The sequence below is a fragment of the Ochlerotatus camptorhynchus genome, unplaced genomic scaffold (assembly GCF_037179485.1).
Source record: "Ochlerotatus camptorhynchus isolate MF236.1 unplaced genomic scaffold, CSIRO-AGI_Acam_v1.1 ptg000157l, whole genome shotgun sequence".
In the NCBI taxonomy this organism is placed as follows: Eukaryota; Metazoa; Arthropoda; class Insecta; order Diptera; family Culicidae; genus Ochlerotatus; species Ochlerotatus camptorhynchus.
This window is the reverse complement of record NW_027040647.1, coordinates 404,578-420,126: the sequence shown is the minus strand read 5'-3', so window position 1 is coordinate 420,126 and position 15,549 is coordinate 404,578. Positions and strand designations below refer to the sequence as shown.

At 39.0% G+C, this 15,549-nt stretch overlaps 1 protein-coding gene and 1 pseudogene across 1 annotated transcript; one reads left to right on the top strand and one right to left on the bottom strand.

Moving 5' to 3' along the window:
• Positions 1-5,212: 5,212 nt before the first annotated feature.
• Positions 5,213-10,609, bottom strand: LOC135701348 (uridine 5'-monophosphate synthase-like; annotated as a pseudogene).
• A 25-nt stretch (positions 10,610-10,634) lies between these two features.
• LOC135701347 (BTB/POZ domain-containing protein 2-like) lies at positions 10,635-15,445 on the top strand. Its single transcript, XM_065222121.1, has 2 exons — positions 10,635-10,734; positions 14,284-15,445. Exon 2 carries the CDS (start codon positions 14,303-14,305, stop codon positions 15,443-15,445), a length of 1,143 nt encoding a protein of 380 aa, XP_065078193.1. The 5' UTR covers positions 10,635-10,734; positions 14,284-14,302.
• Positions 15,446-15,549: the final 104 nt, after the last annotated feature.

Sequence of the window (15,549 nt, the reverse complement as noted above, 5' to 3'; positions counted from 1 at the left end):
CCTGGTCCTGATGGTTTGCCTGCAGTTATAATATGCCGTTGTATTGCCGCTTTAGCACAACCGTTGTGTGATATCTTCAATCGCTCACTTCAGCAAGCAAAATTCCCTCGCATTTGGAAGCAATCGTTTATGACACCCATTTTCAATCGTGGTGATCGTTACAATGTTGTTAACTATCGGGGAATCACGAGTCTCTCAGCTGTCTCAAAATTGTTTGAGATTATAGTGGGTGGAGTTATTCTCGATGCCACAAAAAGCTACATATCCACTGATCAACACGGATTCATGCCCGGACGATCGGTTACCACCAATTTGTTGAATTTTACGTCGAAGTGCATAAAAAGTATGGAGGAAAAAGCGCAAGTCGATGTAATTTATACCGACCTGAAGGCGGCGTTCGATAAAATTGATCATAACATACTGCTACACAAGTTATCTCGTCTTGGAGTTTCTATGCAATTGGTTTTTTGGTTGGAATCCTACCTTACAGAGCGTGTACTTCGAGTGAAGGTTGAGGGTTTTGTATCTTTGCCGTTTTCAAACAAGTCTGGAGTTCCACAAGGTAGTAATCTCGGACCGTTGCTGTTTATCCTGTTCTTCAACGATGCTGCTTTGGGTTTGGGCGAAGGATTCAAACTGGTCTATGCAGATGATTTAAAGCTGTACATTGTGGTGCGCACACAAGAAGATTGTTGGCTTCTGCAAAACTCGCTGACTTTGTTTGCCGATTGGTGCCAGAGAAACAAACTGACTAGTAGTGTGGAAAAATGTCAGATAATCACGTTTCACCGCATGGTACATCCAATTTTGTTTGACTATCATATTGATGGCGATACTCTTACCAGAGTTACCAGTGTGACTGATCTAGGGGTTCAACTAGACACAAAAATGACTTTTGATTTACACCGTTCAGCGCTCATATCGAAAGCAACGCGACAGTTGGGCTTTATTTCCAAAGTTGCGAAGGATTTTTCGGATCCACATTGTTGGAAGTCATTGTACTGTGCACTTGTCCGTCCAATTTTGGAAAATGTGTCCGTCTTTTGGCATCCTCATCATGTCACGTGGTGCCTAAAGATCGAACGGGTTCAGAAACGGTTCATTCGTCTGGCACTGAGAAACTTGCCGTGGAGTGATCCTGACAATTTGCCGCCGTATCCTGATAGATGCCGACTGTTGGGCTTAGACACACTGGAACAACGACGGAAAGTACAGCAATCGTTGCTTATTGCTAAGCTGTTGAATGGTGAAACTGATGCCCCCGACCTGCTTGTGATGTTGAACTTTCGTGTGCCGAGCAGATCTCTTCGGAATACAACGCTACTGCAACCAAATTTTCACCGAACCATGTTTGGGAACAACGAACCAATCTCAGCGTGTATTCGTGCGTTTACGGCTGTCGAAGAGTTTTTCGAGTTCAATGAACCAACCGAACGTTTTGCAAATCGGATTAGGTCTGTGTTAAATTAGCTCTAATATATTCATTAAGACTAAATTGTCAGATGAATTATTTTAAATACAAATACAAATACAAATACAAATAACCCCAAAATATGAACGTGTGCAAAAATTGGTAGATGGACAAATGACAAGACAACAACGCCAATTTTATCACAACAACTCAGGGTTGTTGATTATTGTCATGACAACCACATTTTTTTTAAACGTTTGGACAATTACAACCAAATTTAGAGCAACCCTTACTAGGGGAATTTACGTATTATCGGCAACCTAAGCAACGACCTTCTTTCTATAACCTTTTTTTTCTATGGAACGCACACATATGCAGTATTGGTTTGTTTACAATCTTTTGCTGCCAGCTGCTCTACAATTTCAGTCGAAAGAATTGTCAAAAACTGTTTTGAAACGCTTTTACAAAGCTCCAATCTTCTCTAGTGAGAGCGGGTATTGTCGGCAACCGTTCCAACAATCAATACGAAACTAACGATTTTTAATTGGCTCACCACTTTAGTAGCCTATTGGTCCCAAGCAAACGATTAACGTACCCTATTCTAGTTGAAATTCTATTACTACACTATGTTTGTTTTGATTCGCTATGAAAGTTTGACAGATAACATCAGGGGTGTGTGGATCCATGCAGAACATGCAGGGGTGAGTGAAATAGCTTGGGACTGCTTGGGACCGTTGTTCTGGTACTGAGTGAGCCAAAAATAATAATGATTTTCTTCGGGACCCAGTGGTCTTAGAGTTACCTCTATGACCGTTCCATTTGAACTGCATGTAAATCTGCTGTTCTATTATCGGCAACTCGAAATCAGCTACAACTTGTAGTGCGTGTGTTTCATTTCAAGAAAACCCTGCTAGATTGCTTTTTCTCAGTGGTAAAAATATAGTCTTAATTGAAGCTGAAAGCATAAAGAATCGTTTGCATGCATTCAGCGAAGTGTTTTCGTAAGAAAATCCAGTGAAAATAGTGTTTCAATTTGAGTTGCCGAAAATAGTCTGTCATGCCGAAGCCGTCATTTCCCCTAATTCACCGACATCTCCATACAAAATTCAAATCATAACACTGTGAATATTATTGGTTGTAAACAAGCCAGTGACAAGGCCTATATCAACAGCAGCGTTTGACATGTTATAGCGCTTTCTTGATGGCGGTTTCTGCGTTGCAATAATTTGACAACCGTTATAACATGTTATAACTGCTCAGTCTGGCCAGCGTTTAAGACTAGAAGGTCCCGAAGAAATGTGCTCAACTTTTTGGCTCCGCTCTGGTACTCTCTTCGGTCCCAAGCTAATCGATTCACCCCTCGAAACATAGGAAAAACCAATAACCCCTCATTTTACCTGTCAAACTTTCATAGCGAATCAAAACAAACATAGTGTAGTACTAGAATTTCGACTAGAATGGGATACGTTAATCTTTTGCTTGGGACCAATAAGCTAGTCAAGTAGTGAGCCAATTTAACATCATTAGTTTCGTATTGATTGTTGTTATAACTCTCCAGTCTGAACAAGGCATAAAGCATCGTCCATAAAACACTATCGCCATCTGTTGATCACACTGTAAAGGGCACTACGCTCGACAGATGGCGGTAGTGTTCAGGCGTCAGGCAGATGACTTGACGCGCCTCCAGTGGCTACACTACCAATTAACAATAATTTAAATCAACCGTTAAATGAATGAACGATCGACAATATGAAGTGTTATGTCTGTTTTTTCATGAAGCACCCTGCAAACAGCACTCTCAAGATTAGAGGATTACCGGGGTCGAACTGACTTACCCTAGTATTAACCAATCGAATGCGGTTTTATTTACTTCTTTATTTAAAATGCGGGAGTATTTCTTATTTCAAACATTGCAATCACCAGGTTGCCGAACATTGATACCTGGGTGAATAAATTATATTTTAAACGTTTTTCGTGTACCGTAATTTGTTTTGTTGTGTGTTTGTGGTTTTCATTACAGCAAATCTGCAGAAGTCGGAATGGAGTCCAAATCTAGCGGAGGCCTTATGCCGGATCATCGCGCCACGGTCATCAGTCGCCGAGAGTTTCTGGTGAACAACGAGCTTATGTCGGATGTGGTATTCCTAGTAGGTAAAACCAAGCAGAAAATATACGCACACAAACAGCTGCTCGTTACTGCATCGGACTATTTTTACATCATGTTCGAAGGAGAATTCAAAGAGGCAAAGACTGACGAAATAACATTGGGAGATATTGAATGGCCCATCCTGAAGGAGATTTTACGTCACATGTATTGCGGAAAAACCAATCTGAACATGGACAATGTTCACGAAATTTTCATTCACTCGAAGATGTACATGCTGTGGGAACTACTGAATGAAATATGCGATTTTTTGGTGCAAAATGTCACACCGGAAACTGCGTTGGAGATGCTAACTCGAAACCAATTCTATGAATTTCAAGCAGTCGGCGATAAAAGCATCGAGCCTATCCGGGACAACCCTTTGCATTATTTCGGTACTGATGACTTTGTTGGAATTGATTCGAAATCGCTTCAAGCCATCATGGAATCAACATATTTGAATTGTACCGGCGCTCAATTATTGAAAGTTTTGAAAAATTGGCAGGAAGCTAATCCATCGGAAAAAGTTGATTTATTGAAAGCTTGTATTGCACGCAATACAGACCGTTATCATTGCCATGAATTACGAGTTTATGGAGTCCGACACTCATCTTATTGTTACCGAAGTTTGAGCGTGTCATACACCTCATATAATAATGAATACAAAAGCATATTCCTGTATGGCATCAGAGTGTTTTCTAAAAGCAAAGGTATTATTCAAGTTTACATCGAAAGTTCATCTCCAGCAGTTCTTTGCAATAAAGAGTTCAATGGTGACGAGCTTGAACATAATGGGAAAGCACATTGTTTTTTTCCAAAAATCGAATTACTACCTGACATTAAATACACAATTAAATTGTTGGGAGACGGACTAAACACATCGGTTGGTATCAAGAGTCCAGTCATTTCTGAGGATGGCTGGCCCACATTTTCTCTAACCAATTCCAACAACAACGAGACATTTTCGCAGATCACAGATTTTTATTGTAATACTACACCGTTTGTTTCAAAGAAACGGCGATTTGGAGATGAGGGCCCATCCGCTTAACAGATAACCGTACGGCGATCATACTGAAAATCTGCAATCCTCTGCAAACTATATTGGGAAATATTTCAAAAATCTTGAACGAATTGCTTGTTAACATAAAATAAAGTAATTGAGAACAGTTGCTTCAAGAAAAAAATTAATATTTCTAATCGAAAGTGTGTGCAACTGAGATTTTCAAATTGAATAAGTTAAGTTTTTTTAGAAGAGATATAAATTGTTTGCATAGAACGATAGTTTTTGGCTGATTTTTAATTTTATATTTGTTAGGGTTCATCGATACATTTTGAATCATTTTTTTTTGTAATAAATATTTGTTTCTAAACATTTCTTTGTGAATTTTGATTACTTCGAAATATGTACCCAATAAATCTTAACGACATCACATCATATACTTGGTTCGGAAATTCTTTATAGGAAAATCGGGCAGGAAGAAGACTTGACCAAAAAATAAAATGACATTTGCAATAGATTTCTTGTATTTTTTTTATTGGTTTAAAATATTTTATTACACACTTGGGTAACACAATTTAGACAATATTGGAACTATAATAGGGAATGATTCGGGAATGGCTAAATAGTGGTTAACGGTGTTCAAACAGGTAGCTGTTACTTTTCTAATTAGGTGTCTCAAGGTAATACTCGTTGTGGAATTGGGTGTGATTGCTGCAACAGATGCACTTGATTAGTGATTTATTCGCTCATTCCGACACGTTCACAGTATGCCGCCCAAAGCCGTTTCCGGTACGTTTTGGCCGCATCTTCCTGATTCTTAGCATTCAAGATACCTCTTCCAACAACGCAAATGTCGGCACCCTTCTCCTTGACGACGTGCTCGGGACTATCATATTTCTGGCCCAACCCGTTGGCATCCTCCTCGAGCTTTACGCCGGGGGTCAACTGAAGCAGTCCAGGGGAAGCGACTAAATCCGAGCTCTGACACACGATGCCGGCGACGAAGTCCGTGTCCATCTCCGTGGCTATTTTCATCGTTGCGGCACTGTACTGAGGAGTGGCTAGATTGCCTTGGGAACTCATTTCGGCCAGTAGAAACACTCCCCTCTGTTGGGTGGGATCATGCAGTACCGATTTCAGCCCTTTCAGCACACCCTGGCCAGGAAGTGAATGAACAGTTACCAAATCAGCCCAGTTGGATATTTTGAATAAACCGCTGTCATACTGCAGAGCAACAGTATTTCCAATATCAGCGAACTTACGATCTTCCATAATCATGAAATTGTGCTTCTTGGCCAGTGATTGTAACGATTTCATAAAGTTTTCGTTGTAGTCCTCGACAATGTCCACATGCGTTTTCAACAAACAGATGTATGGTCCTGTTTTCTCCACCAGATTCAATATCTCCTCAGACTTGGTCAGGTCTGCGGCTAAGCAAAGGGTACTTTTCTTACTGGCCATCAGTTTCATCAGCTCTTTGCCGACCGCGCACTTGGCCAAGTCTGCACGTGCTTCGAATGTCATTCCCGTACGGCTCAGCTCGTTGATTACCGTGGTGCCATTCTTAATGAACGAACCGTCGCTTTTGATTTGAGCACCCTCAATGTACTTTGCCACAGCTTTCACTGTCTTCTCCTCAATGCGACCAGCCTCGAGCAGCACAGCATGACAACGTGAACAGCGAGTGCATTCGGACGCCGTTTTCTTCTGTGTTCTGAGAACCGCCCTGTTCACGATCAACCACCACGATTGCGTCCGTGACGACGAGACCTGGAATAGAACATAGTTAGGATAAGTGTGCCATCTAAGAATCTACGGTATAACCTGCCTGTCCCCGCTATTTTGTGAGTCGTGTGACTCTGTGTCACTAAGTAACGTCATGCCATGGAAAGTTACCTCACACGACGTGAATTTTGTCATCTATCTACTGATAGAGAGTTACACGACTCGCAGAATAGGGGACAGTATCACAGCCATCTACATTAACTACTATAACATATCCTACGGTTATACATATCTGAAAACATTCATACTACACCGTCAAATTTAACTCTTCCCCGCCCAGTGTTCTGGCATTATACATTTTAAAAACCAGTATCTGTGGAGTGTTTTGAGATATTGGCCTAGAATTTCCTTTCCGATAATAGAAGAGCTAGTACAGACTAGGTTGCAATAGTTTTACAAACATAGGTTGTAGTTTCAGAAAGTCATAGGGTAAATTATGGCTTCGGCACCCATTGACTGTTTTCGGCAACCGAAATTGAAACGTGAATTTCACTGTATTTTCCCATCAAAACTCTTCGCTGAATGTATTAAGCCGATTCCTTACCTTTTCAGCTTCAATCTGATTACATTTTTACGACTGTGCAATCCTGTTATGCCATATTTTACTTTAAATTAAATATACACACTACAAAATACGGCTGATTTCGAGTTGCCGATAATAGAACAGCTGGTTAACACGCAGTTCAAATGGAAAGGGTGCCGAAGAAAAAGAGACTGCCGACAATAGTCACACTCACCTGAGAAGTTTGGAGCGTTGTAAAAACATGTTCAACCCGTTTTGATCAGTTCTATCGATTGGAATTGGTAGAACAGCAAGCAGCAGATAAATGTCAACAAACAAACCTGTCATGTATGTGTGTGACGCTGAGAAATCGCTAATAGAAGATCGGACGCTGCTTAGATTGACGAGAATACGTAAATTCCCCTATAACACAATGTCAAAAAAGCATGGTGCTCCAGATTAACAATAGAAATAAAAGCGCTGCCTTAGTATGCGGTCACGTGAAGATAAATTCCAAAATTGTACAAACGGAGCCCCGAAGCATGCATTTTGTATTTGGTGTACGGATTTCGATACATTTCTTGGAAGTACGAATTTTGGTCCCGAATGCCAGCCTGGATTTGCGAAGAAACGTTCGACAATGACCAACCTGATGGCTTACGTTTCTTCCTTGGTCCTTGGTCGCACTTGTTGTTTATTTATTGATTTGATAAGGCTCAATCGAATTAATTTTACAGAGCCGTTGATTCTTGGTCAATATATCTTAAAACTATAGTCTTAAAACTGAGAGCTTTCGATGCCTGTACCATTTTTGCATTAGTACAATTGTGTGGCAAGTACAACCATACTCTGAGCCCAGGGAAGTCGGGAAATTTTTCAACCTGAAAAATGCCTAGACCGGACCGGGAATCGAACCCAGTTACCTCCAGCATGGTCTTGCTTTGTAGCTGCGTCTATACTGACTGAGCTTAGCGAGGCCTCTTTGTAGAATACAATATCGGTCTACAGCGCCAAGTATGAGTTTGACGTGGAATTCTTTCTATTTTTCTTAATTAAAAAAAAAATAGAAAAAAAAATTATGTGTACTTTCTATTTTTCTTAATTAAAAATTATGTGTACTGAAAACTTCTATGTATAACAAAGTATGCCTCTAAAACAACATTTTAGCATTGTTATGTTTGACATACAATATTTTGTATACGCAGAATAACCAGTTAAAATTTATTTAGAAATTCCCGGTTTTCCTGTTAAAATCACGCAAATACAAATAGTCGAAGGTGTTTGTGGGAAAATTATGTTTCGTAGCAAAACTATTGGAATCATTTTCTTTAAAGCAGAAATTTTAATTCAACTAAATGCGTCGCTTGATTTATTCAAAACCGATCCATAAGTCTTTATGATAATGTTTTGATTAATTATACGCGTTGTACAGTCATCCCACAATTATTAGTCAGCTAATAATAATTATAAATCAGTCTGTTAAGCATGGAAGTCAACTGGAAGTGACAGTCAACTCTCATTTACCAGGTTCGGTACAGGGTTCGGTACCTTGCAGAACATAAAAAAAAAACAAAATTAAGAAAGTTTATATCATAGCCCAATAGTTTTTAAGTCGAAGTGACATTTGCCTCCGATCTTCGGGCGTGTACGAATAGGGAGGATGCAATTGCGGACTATTTTGATGCCAATTCAGAACCACCGCCCTCAACGACCACACAAAATGCTCTTCGTTATTTTTCCTTGGATTTGTTTTCCGCCGATCTTGTTTTCCGTGCTGAGCACCGATGCTACCCACACCTGGACCCTACCTATCGACCCATCAATTCATGAACCGGGGACCAACGGCTTTACTTGATCAGAGATGTTATGCCTCAGAACATCCCGGCGGCACCGACTGGGATTGAACCGAGGGGCGATCAACTTCATAAATCAGCTGAATTGTAAATACACACTTCGGAAAATACACAACAAATACGTAAAGGCGTACATGCTGAAAATAATATACCCCTGAGTACTGCGAACTCAGCCGATTTTATTTTTCAAGTAAGCTAGAAAACATCATGAAAATCTTCCGAAGTTTCAAATTGTTTTGCTGAAACAGTTCACGAAATTGTATATACATGCTGTCAAATGAACTCTTGGCTCCTCCTCCTCTGCTCCAGAAATAACGTATACATGGTAATGGGAGTGCACCTGCCCACAAAGCTCACATGACTCTTATAAAGTTTGATTAAATTTTTGTTTTAGCTAACCCAGTTTTGACATTGTTAATATCAAATAAAAACACTTTTTCGAGCATCACGCTCGATGATTTACATTATCCGCCTACTAAGGTTGATGTTTCGACAGTTTCATAATTAGAATTCTTAATTTGTTTTCAGTAGGTGGCAACACCTTTACTTGTGGTTCAAACAGTAACTATTTACGTGACTTCTGAGCTCTTTTGAATGTTTGGCTCCCGTTTGACAGTTTGACTCGGCTCCCAGATGACAAGCATTTTGAGTTAGTTCGCAGTACTCAGATATACCCTAATAAAAATACTCAAAAATACCTCGAAAATACTTTGCATACGAAAAATACATTTCATAATGAATTTAATACACATTAATACAAAAATACACAAAACCTAAAAATACATAAATACGAAAAAATACAAAATACACCATTTCAAGTCGGGTAGATGAATCGAAAATACTCAAGTTGACAGCCCCTCGCTCAACCCCCTACATAACCCTAGATACGCCAATGCCTAGATACGGTTTGATTGTCAAACTGATTTTATTAAGGCAAAACTCACCACCCAAAACAAATCCTGCAAGGTCTGATTTTTTTTTTAATATTAGGAAGAGATATAAAAAATCCAAGAAAACCAGTATTTTCTATAGATTCCTGAACAAAATTGCATTTTAATATAGGTTTAATAAATCTTCTATCTCATCATGAAAAAAAGTTAGACCCTAAACAAATCCAAAGGGTAAATTTAGTTTTTTAGTCCAACTTTGTACCATGATGAAATAAAAAAAAAATGTTTTACAGGTAAATAAATTTTCTTAAAGTAAACAAAAACCGGATTTTTAAAGTTTTTTATATCCCCTAATAAAATTGTATGGTTAATTTGCTTAACGACGTGTTCTGGGTATCATCCAAACCATTTGTGGAATAGTTCAATGATTTGGGTTATCGTTCGTTTATGGTTATTTTTTATTAGGGTCCTTTTCTCATATTTCTGGATAATCCGAGGAATAATCAAAACGTTTTTATTTCGGAGCGTTAGCTTTCCCTTAACATTGACTCTGATTTTTATGTGATGCTGCGTTCGCAACAACATTGTTTCAAAAACTGATTGCATTGCAGTTTGTCAACCAATGTGTTTAGGATCGACCCCCACTATGTAGCACTGGTCACATACTGCAACAGCATTTACTTGATTTAGCGTGGCGTGGTTGTTTCACGTAGTATAGGTCGGAGATCCGTACCTCTCCTTATGTCAATACTTTATCACAATTTCGTTCTGATTACATTAAGGTAGGTGGTATAATTCAAAATTATATTCTTTGATTTTGAGGTAGCAGTGATATTTTGCACCAGTGTAGATTTTTTATTTGAAACTGCCACGTGGTGCGGAAGAGGTGAACGGGATCTAAGAAATCAGAACGCAGCCATACATGGTCGCCATTTCCTCTTGCTGTTTTTTTGCGACGTGCAGAAACCATCAGTGAACACTTCGCATCGGGTCGGAACCTTGGACGTCGCCCGCTCGATCGTCATTTCTGAATTTGCTATCAACCGGAAAAGTTGTGCTTCGGTATCGGTGTTATTGCACAAAGGTGATACGAAAAATTTTAATATTCCAGCTAGCTAAGCCAACCAACGACCATAACATCCAAATTAAGGTAAGTCAAGAATGTCTGATACGAAATATAGGAAATAGGGCAAGGAATCCTTATTCCCGGATGGTTTTTTCGTCCGTATTATTTTTCGCGGATACTTGGATAACGTTAGTTCGCTGGAAAGGATAGCATTTCCGTTAAAGTATCCATACATGGCGAATAAGAACGACCCAATTTTAAGTGCAGGAGCTCAAAGATGAGTAAATTTACCTCATAGTTTTATGTGGAAAACCTCAAAAACCTGCCGGAACATTGACGAAAACTTGACTCAGTCTAGGAGTAGTACCAAAAGATGAAAAGTGATTTATGAGTTGACTAAACTCAAATCTGAAGCATCTATTGGAATACGGGTATAAAACCATCCGGGAATAAGGATACCCGACTGTATGGTGTTCAATCTTGATAAATACGTTATGAGTGGCCACCCATTCGGGAAATGCGGAAAAAAATCGGGTATCGAAAATGAACGTTTGTGTGATATACCTTATTCTGCGAGTCACGTGACTCTCTGTCACCGGTGAGGTGACAATTGTCACCTCGTGTGAGGTGACTCTCCATGTAAATCAAATAGTTTTAACCAGGTTTTAACCTTATGTGCTATGGTTTTTTTTGGAAGTGAACCTTACAAATAATGGTTTGTAAAGAACCAATGCCATTCTAAATTCTTTTTTTCTCCATACAATGTCGGAAAAGGGGGGGGGGGGGAGGTGATTGTCAAATCAAGCTGAACATTGCATTAGGTCCTAAGTAACATTGACAGATTCTCTTTGTCGACTTTCTCTTTGCATCCCCACGGCCATGTAAATACATTTCCAGGAATTTTCAGTACACATATCGATAAAAGAAGTTTTTATCTAGCATCTAATACGACAAACACATCAAGAAACGGTTCTGTGATCAAGTTATTAACGAAAGCGAAAGTCGACGAAGAGAATCGATCAATGTTACTTACAGGGCTGTTACAAGAGGCGCGGTTTTCGCGAGTTTCGCGGATTTGAACTTTCAGTCGCGAAAATCGCGGAAACATTAAATGGTGTCGCGAAAATCGCGAAGGAACTGATGTGCTGTCACAAAAATTGTGGAATTCATTGTAACCTTTCCGTCAAGGATAATTTTGCTGTCATCAATTTTATTGTTCATTTGGCTCTTGATTTTTTACCGGTTCAAACCAAACACCCTGCAAATAATCGAGAAATGATCTCAATCCCATAAGTCACACCGGATTTACATGGAAATTCCCTGAGGTCTGTCCAATGTGAGAAATTTTCCTTTTTGCAATATGAACATAGCATTTTTCGTTGTTAAATCATAAACGAATCGTATATATGCGAGTAATTGCCATGTATACCGGATATTCTAGGTTCTCCAAATCGCCCTGGAGTTCAGTTGATTTGTTCTACTATACCAACCAAGACTCCAATAATGTATGTAATATCGAAATATGTCCAAACAGATTCAAAGTGTCTATGTGGATTGCACCCGACCTTTTGCTACGTATACAAGATGTTATAGGTTCTGAAATCATTCTGGAGATCAGATTATTTTTCTACTAGATCACCCAAAACTAATGCAATATCTGTGGTATCGAAATATGCCCCAGGCAATGTCTATGTGGATCATGCCAACCTATTTTCGTGTATGGCAAATGTTCTAGGATTTCCAAACCGATATTTCATTACTACAGATATTATCCAAGTCTTTGTTGATCTAGTAAAACAAATCATCTGAACTGCAGGACGATTTGGAGAACCTAGATCATCTGGTATACGTGGAAATAATTAAACATTATCCATATAGATACTATGAATCTGTTTGGACACATTTCTATACTACAGACTTTATCCCAGTCATGGTTGATCTAGTAGCATAAATCATCTGAACCAGAACGATTTGGAGAACCTAAAACATCTTGTATACATGACAATAGTTCATGCGTTCATGCATGATCCACATAGACTCTGTGCATCTGTCTGGAAATATTTCGATATTAAAGACATTGTCCCAATCTCGGCTGATCTAGTAGATCAAATTATATGAACTCCAGGACGATTTGAAGAACCTTGAACATCTGGATTACTCGGAAATAGATCATCACAGAGGCACTTTGAATCTGATTGGACATTTTTCGATACTACAGACATTATTGCAGTCTTGGTTGATCAAGTAGAACAAGTCAACTGATGTCCGAACGATTTGGAAAACCTATAATTTCCGGTATACATAGTAATAAGACGTGTATGATCCACAAAGTCACATATATACGATTCGGTTATGATTTGACAACCAATAGTGCTAGGTACATATTAGAAAAAAAAAAAAAACATGAACATGTCTCACCATTGGGCAGAACCAAAGGAATATCAATTAAATTGTGAAAGTACTTCAAAGAACACTAAGTTGAGAGCAGGCAAAAATCTAATAAGCTATAAGCAATAAGCTTGAAATGCCATGTAGTAGTATACAAATGCTATTTTTAGTCGATGAAAACAGTTTTTTTTTTGTCGCGAATTAGTAATTGAAGTCGCGGATTTCTTTTGAGAAATCGCGGATTTCGTGGGTCAAATTTAGAAAATCTTGTAACAGCCCTGTACTTAGGACCTAATGCAATGTTCAGCTTGAAATACGAACAATCGTCGCCTACCTCGCATAACTCGTTCCAAACCATAAGAAACCTACAGGTATTTGTTTACGTTTGGAACCAATTTCATACCAGAATGATCAGTAGGCTGCTTTGACAGCACGTACCCCACCCCCTCGGTAGTTTTCAAAGAAATTTTGTTCGAGCCTCAACGTCTGTTCTCTGTGCCTCAACGTCTGATCTTTGTGCAGCTTAGCTTCATTTTCATAAAAAAAGATTTAAAATTGGTGCACTAGTTCCAAAGATATTGACATTTTAGTAATCGTACTTTTGTCCAAAATTCAAAAAATCAAAATTTTTGTATATCTCAAAAATGTGTCTACTTTAATTTTTTCTGACCACGGCATTGAATTCAGCGTAGGATTTTGCATTGGAAATGATCATCACCTTACCGAGTTCAAAAATGCTGTAAACTAGTGTTATTTGACAACCGTTATAACATGTTATAACTCTCCAGTCTGAACAAGGCATAAAGCATCGTCCATAAAACACTATCGCCATCTGTTGATCACACTGTAAAGGGCACTACGCTCGACAGATGGCGGTAGTGTTCAGGCGTCAGGCAGATGACTTGACGCGCCTCCAGTGGCTACACTACCAATTAACAATAATTTAAATCAACCGTTAAATGAATGAACGATCGACAATATGAAGTGTTATGTCTGTTTTTTCATGAAGCACCCTGCAAACAGCACTCTCAAGATTAGAGGATTACCGGGGTCGAACTGACTTACCCTAGTATTAACCAATCGAATGCGGTTTTATTTACTTCTTTATTTAAAATGCGGGAGTATTTCTTATTTCAAACATTGCAATCACCAGGTAACGTTGATACCTGGGTGAATAAATTATATTTTAAACGTTTTTCGTGTACCGTAATTTGTTTTGTTGTGTGTTTGTGGTTTTCATTACAGCAAATCTGCAGAAGTCGGAATGGAGTCCAAATCTAGCGGAGGCCTTATGCCGGATCATCGCGCCACGATCATCAGTCGCCGAGAGTTTCTGGTGAACAACGAGCTTATGTCGGATGTGGTATTCCTAGTAGGCAAAACCAAGCAGAAAATATACGCACACAAACAGCTGCTCGTTACTGCATCGGACTATTTTTACATCATGTTCGAAGGAGAATTCAAAGAGGCAAAGGCTGACGAAATAACATTGGGAGATATTGAATGGCCCATCCTGAAGGAGATTTTACGTCACATGTATTGCGGAAAAACCAATCTGAACATGGACAATGTTCACGAAATTTTCATTCACTCGAAGATGTACATGCTGTGGGAACTACTGAATGAAATATGCGATTTTTTGGTGCAAAATGTCACACCGGAAACTGCGTTGGAGATGCTAACTCGAAACCAATTCTATGAATTTCAAGCAGTCGGCGATAAAAGCATCGAGCCTATCCGGGACAACCCTTTGCATTATTTCGGTACTGATGACTTTGTTGGAATTGATTCGAAATCGCTTCAAGCCATCATGGAATCAACATATTTGAATTGTACCGGCGCTCAATTATTGAAAGTTTTGAAAAATTGGCAGGAAGCTAATCCATCGGAAAAAGTTGATTTATTGAAAGCTTGTATTGCACGCAATACAGACCGTTATCATTGCCATGAATTACGAGTTTATGGAGTCCGAAGCACATCTTCTTGTCACCAAAGTTTGAGGGTGTCATACACCTCATATAATAATGAATACAAAAGCATATTCCTGTATGGCATCAGAGTGTTTGCTAAAAGCAAAGGTATTATTCAAGTTTACATCGAAAGTTCATCTCCGGCAGTTCTTTGCAATAAAGAGTTCAATGTTGACGAGCTTGAACATAATGGGAAAGCACATTGCTTTTTTCCAAAAATCGAATTACTACCTGACATTACATACACAATTAAATTGTTGGGAGACGGACTAAACACATCGGTGTGTATCATGAATCCAGTCATTTCTGAGGTTGGTTGGCCCACATTTTCTCTAACCAATACCAATAAATTTTCGCAGATCGCAGATTTTTATTGTAATACTACGCCGTTTGTTTCAAAGAAACGGCGATTTGGAGATGAGGGCCCATCTGCTTAACAGATAACCGTACGGCGATCATACTGAAAATCTGCAATCCTCTGCAAACTATATTGGGAAATATTTCAAAACCCTTGAACGAATTGCTTGTAAACTTAAAATAT

Excerpts from the sequence above, each read along its gene's own strand:
- LOC135701347 (XM_065222121.1), top strand. The coding sequence starts at position 14,303 with ATGGAGTCCAAATCTAGCGGAGGCCTTATGCCGGATCATCGCGCCACG.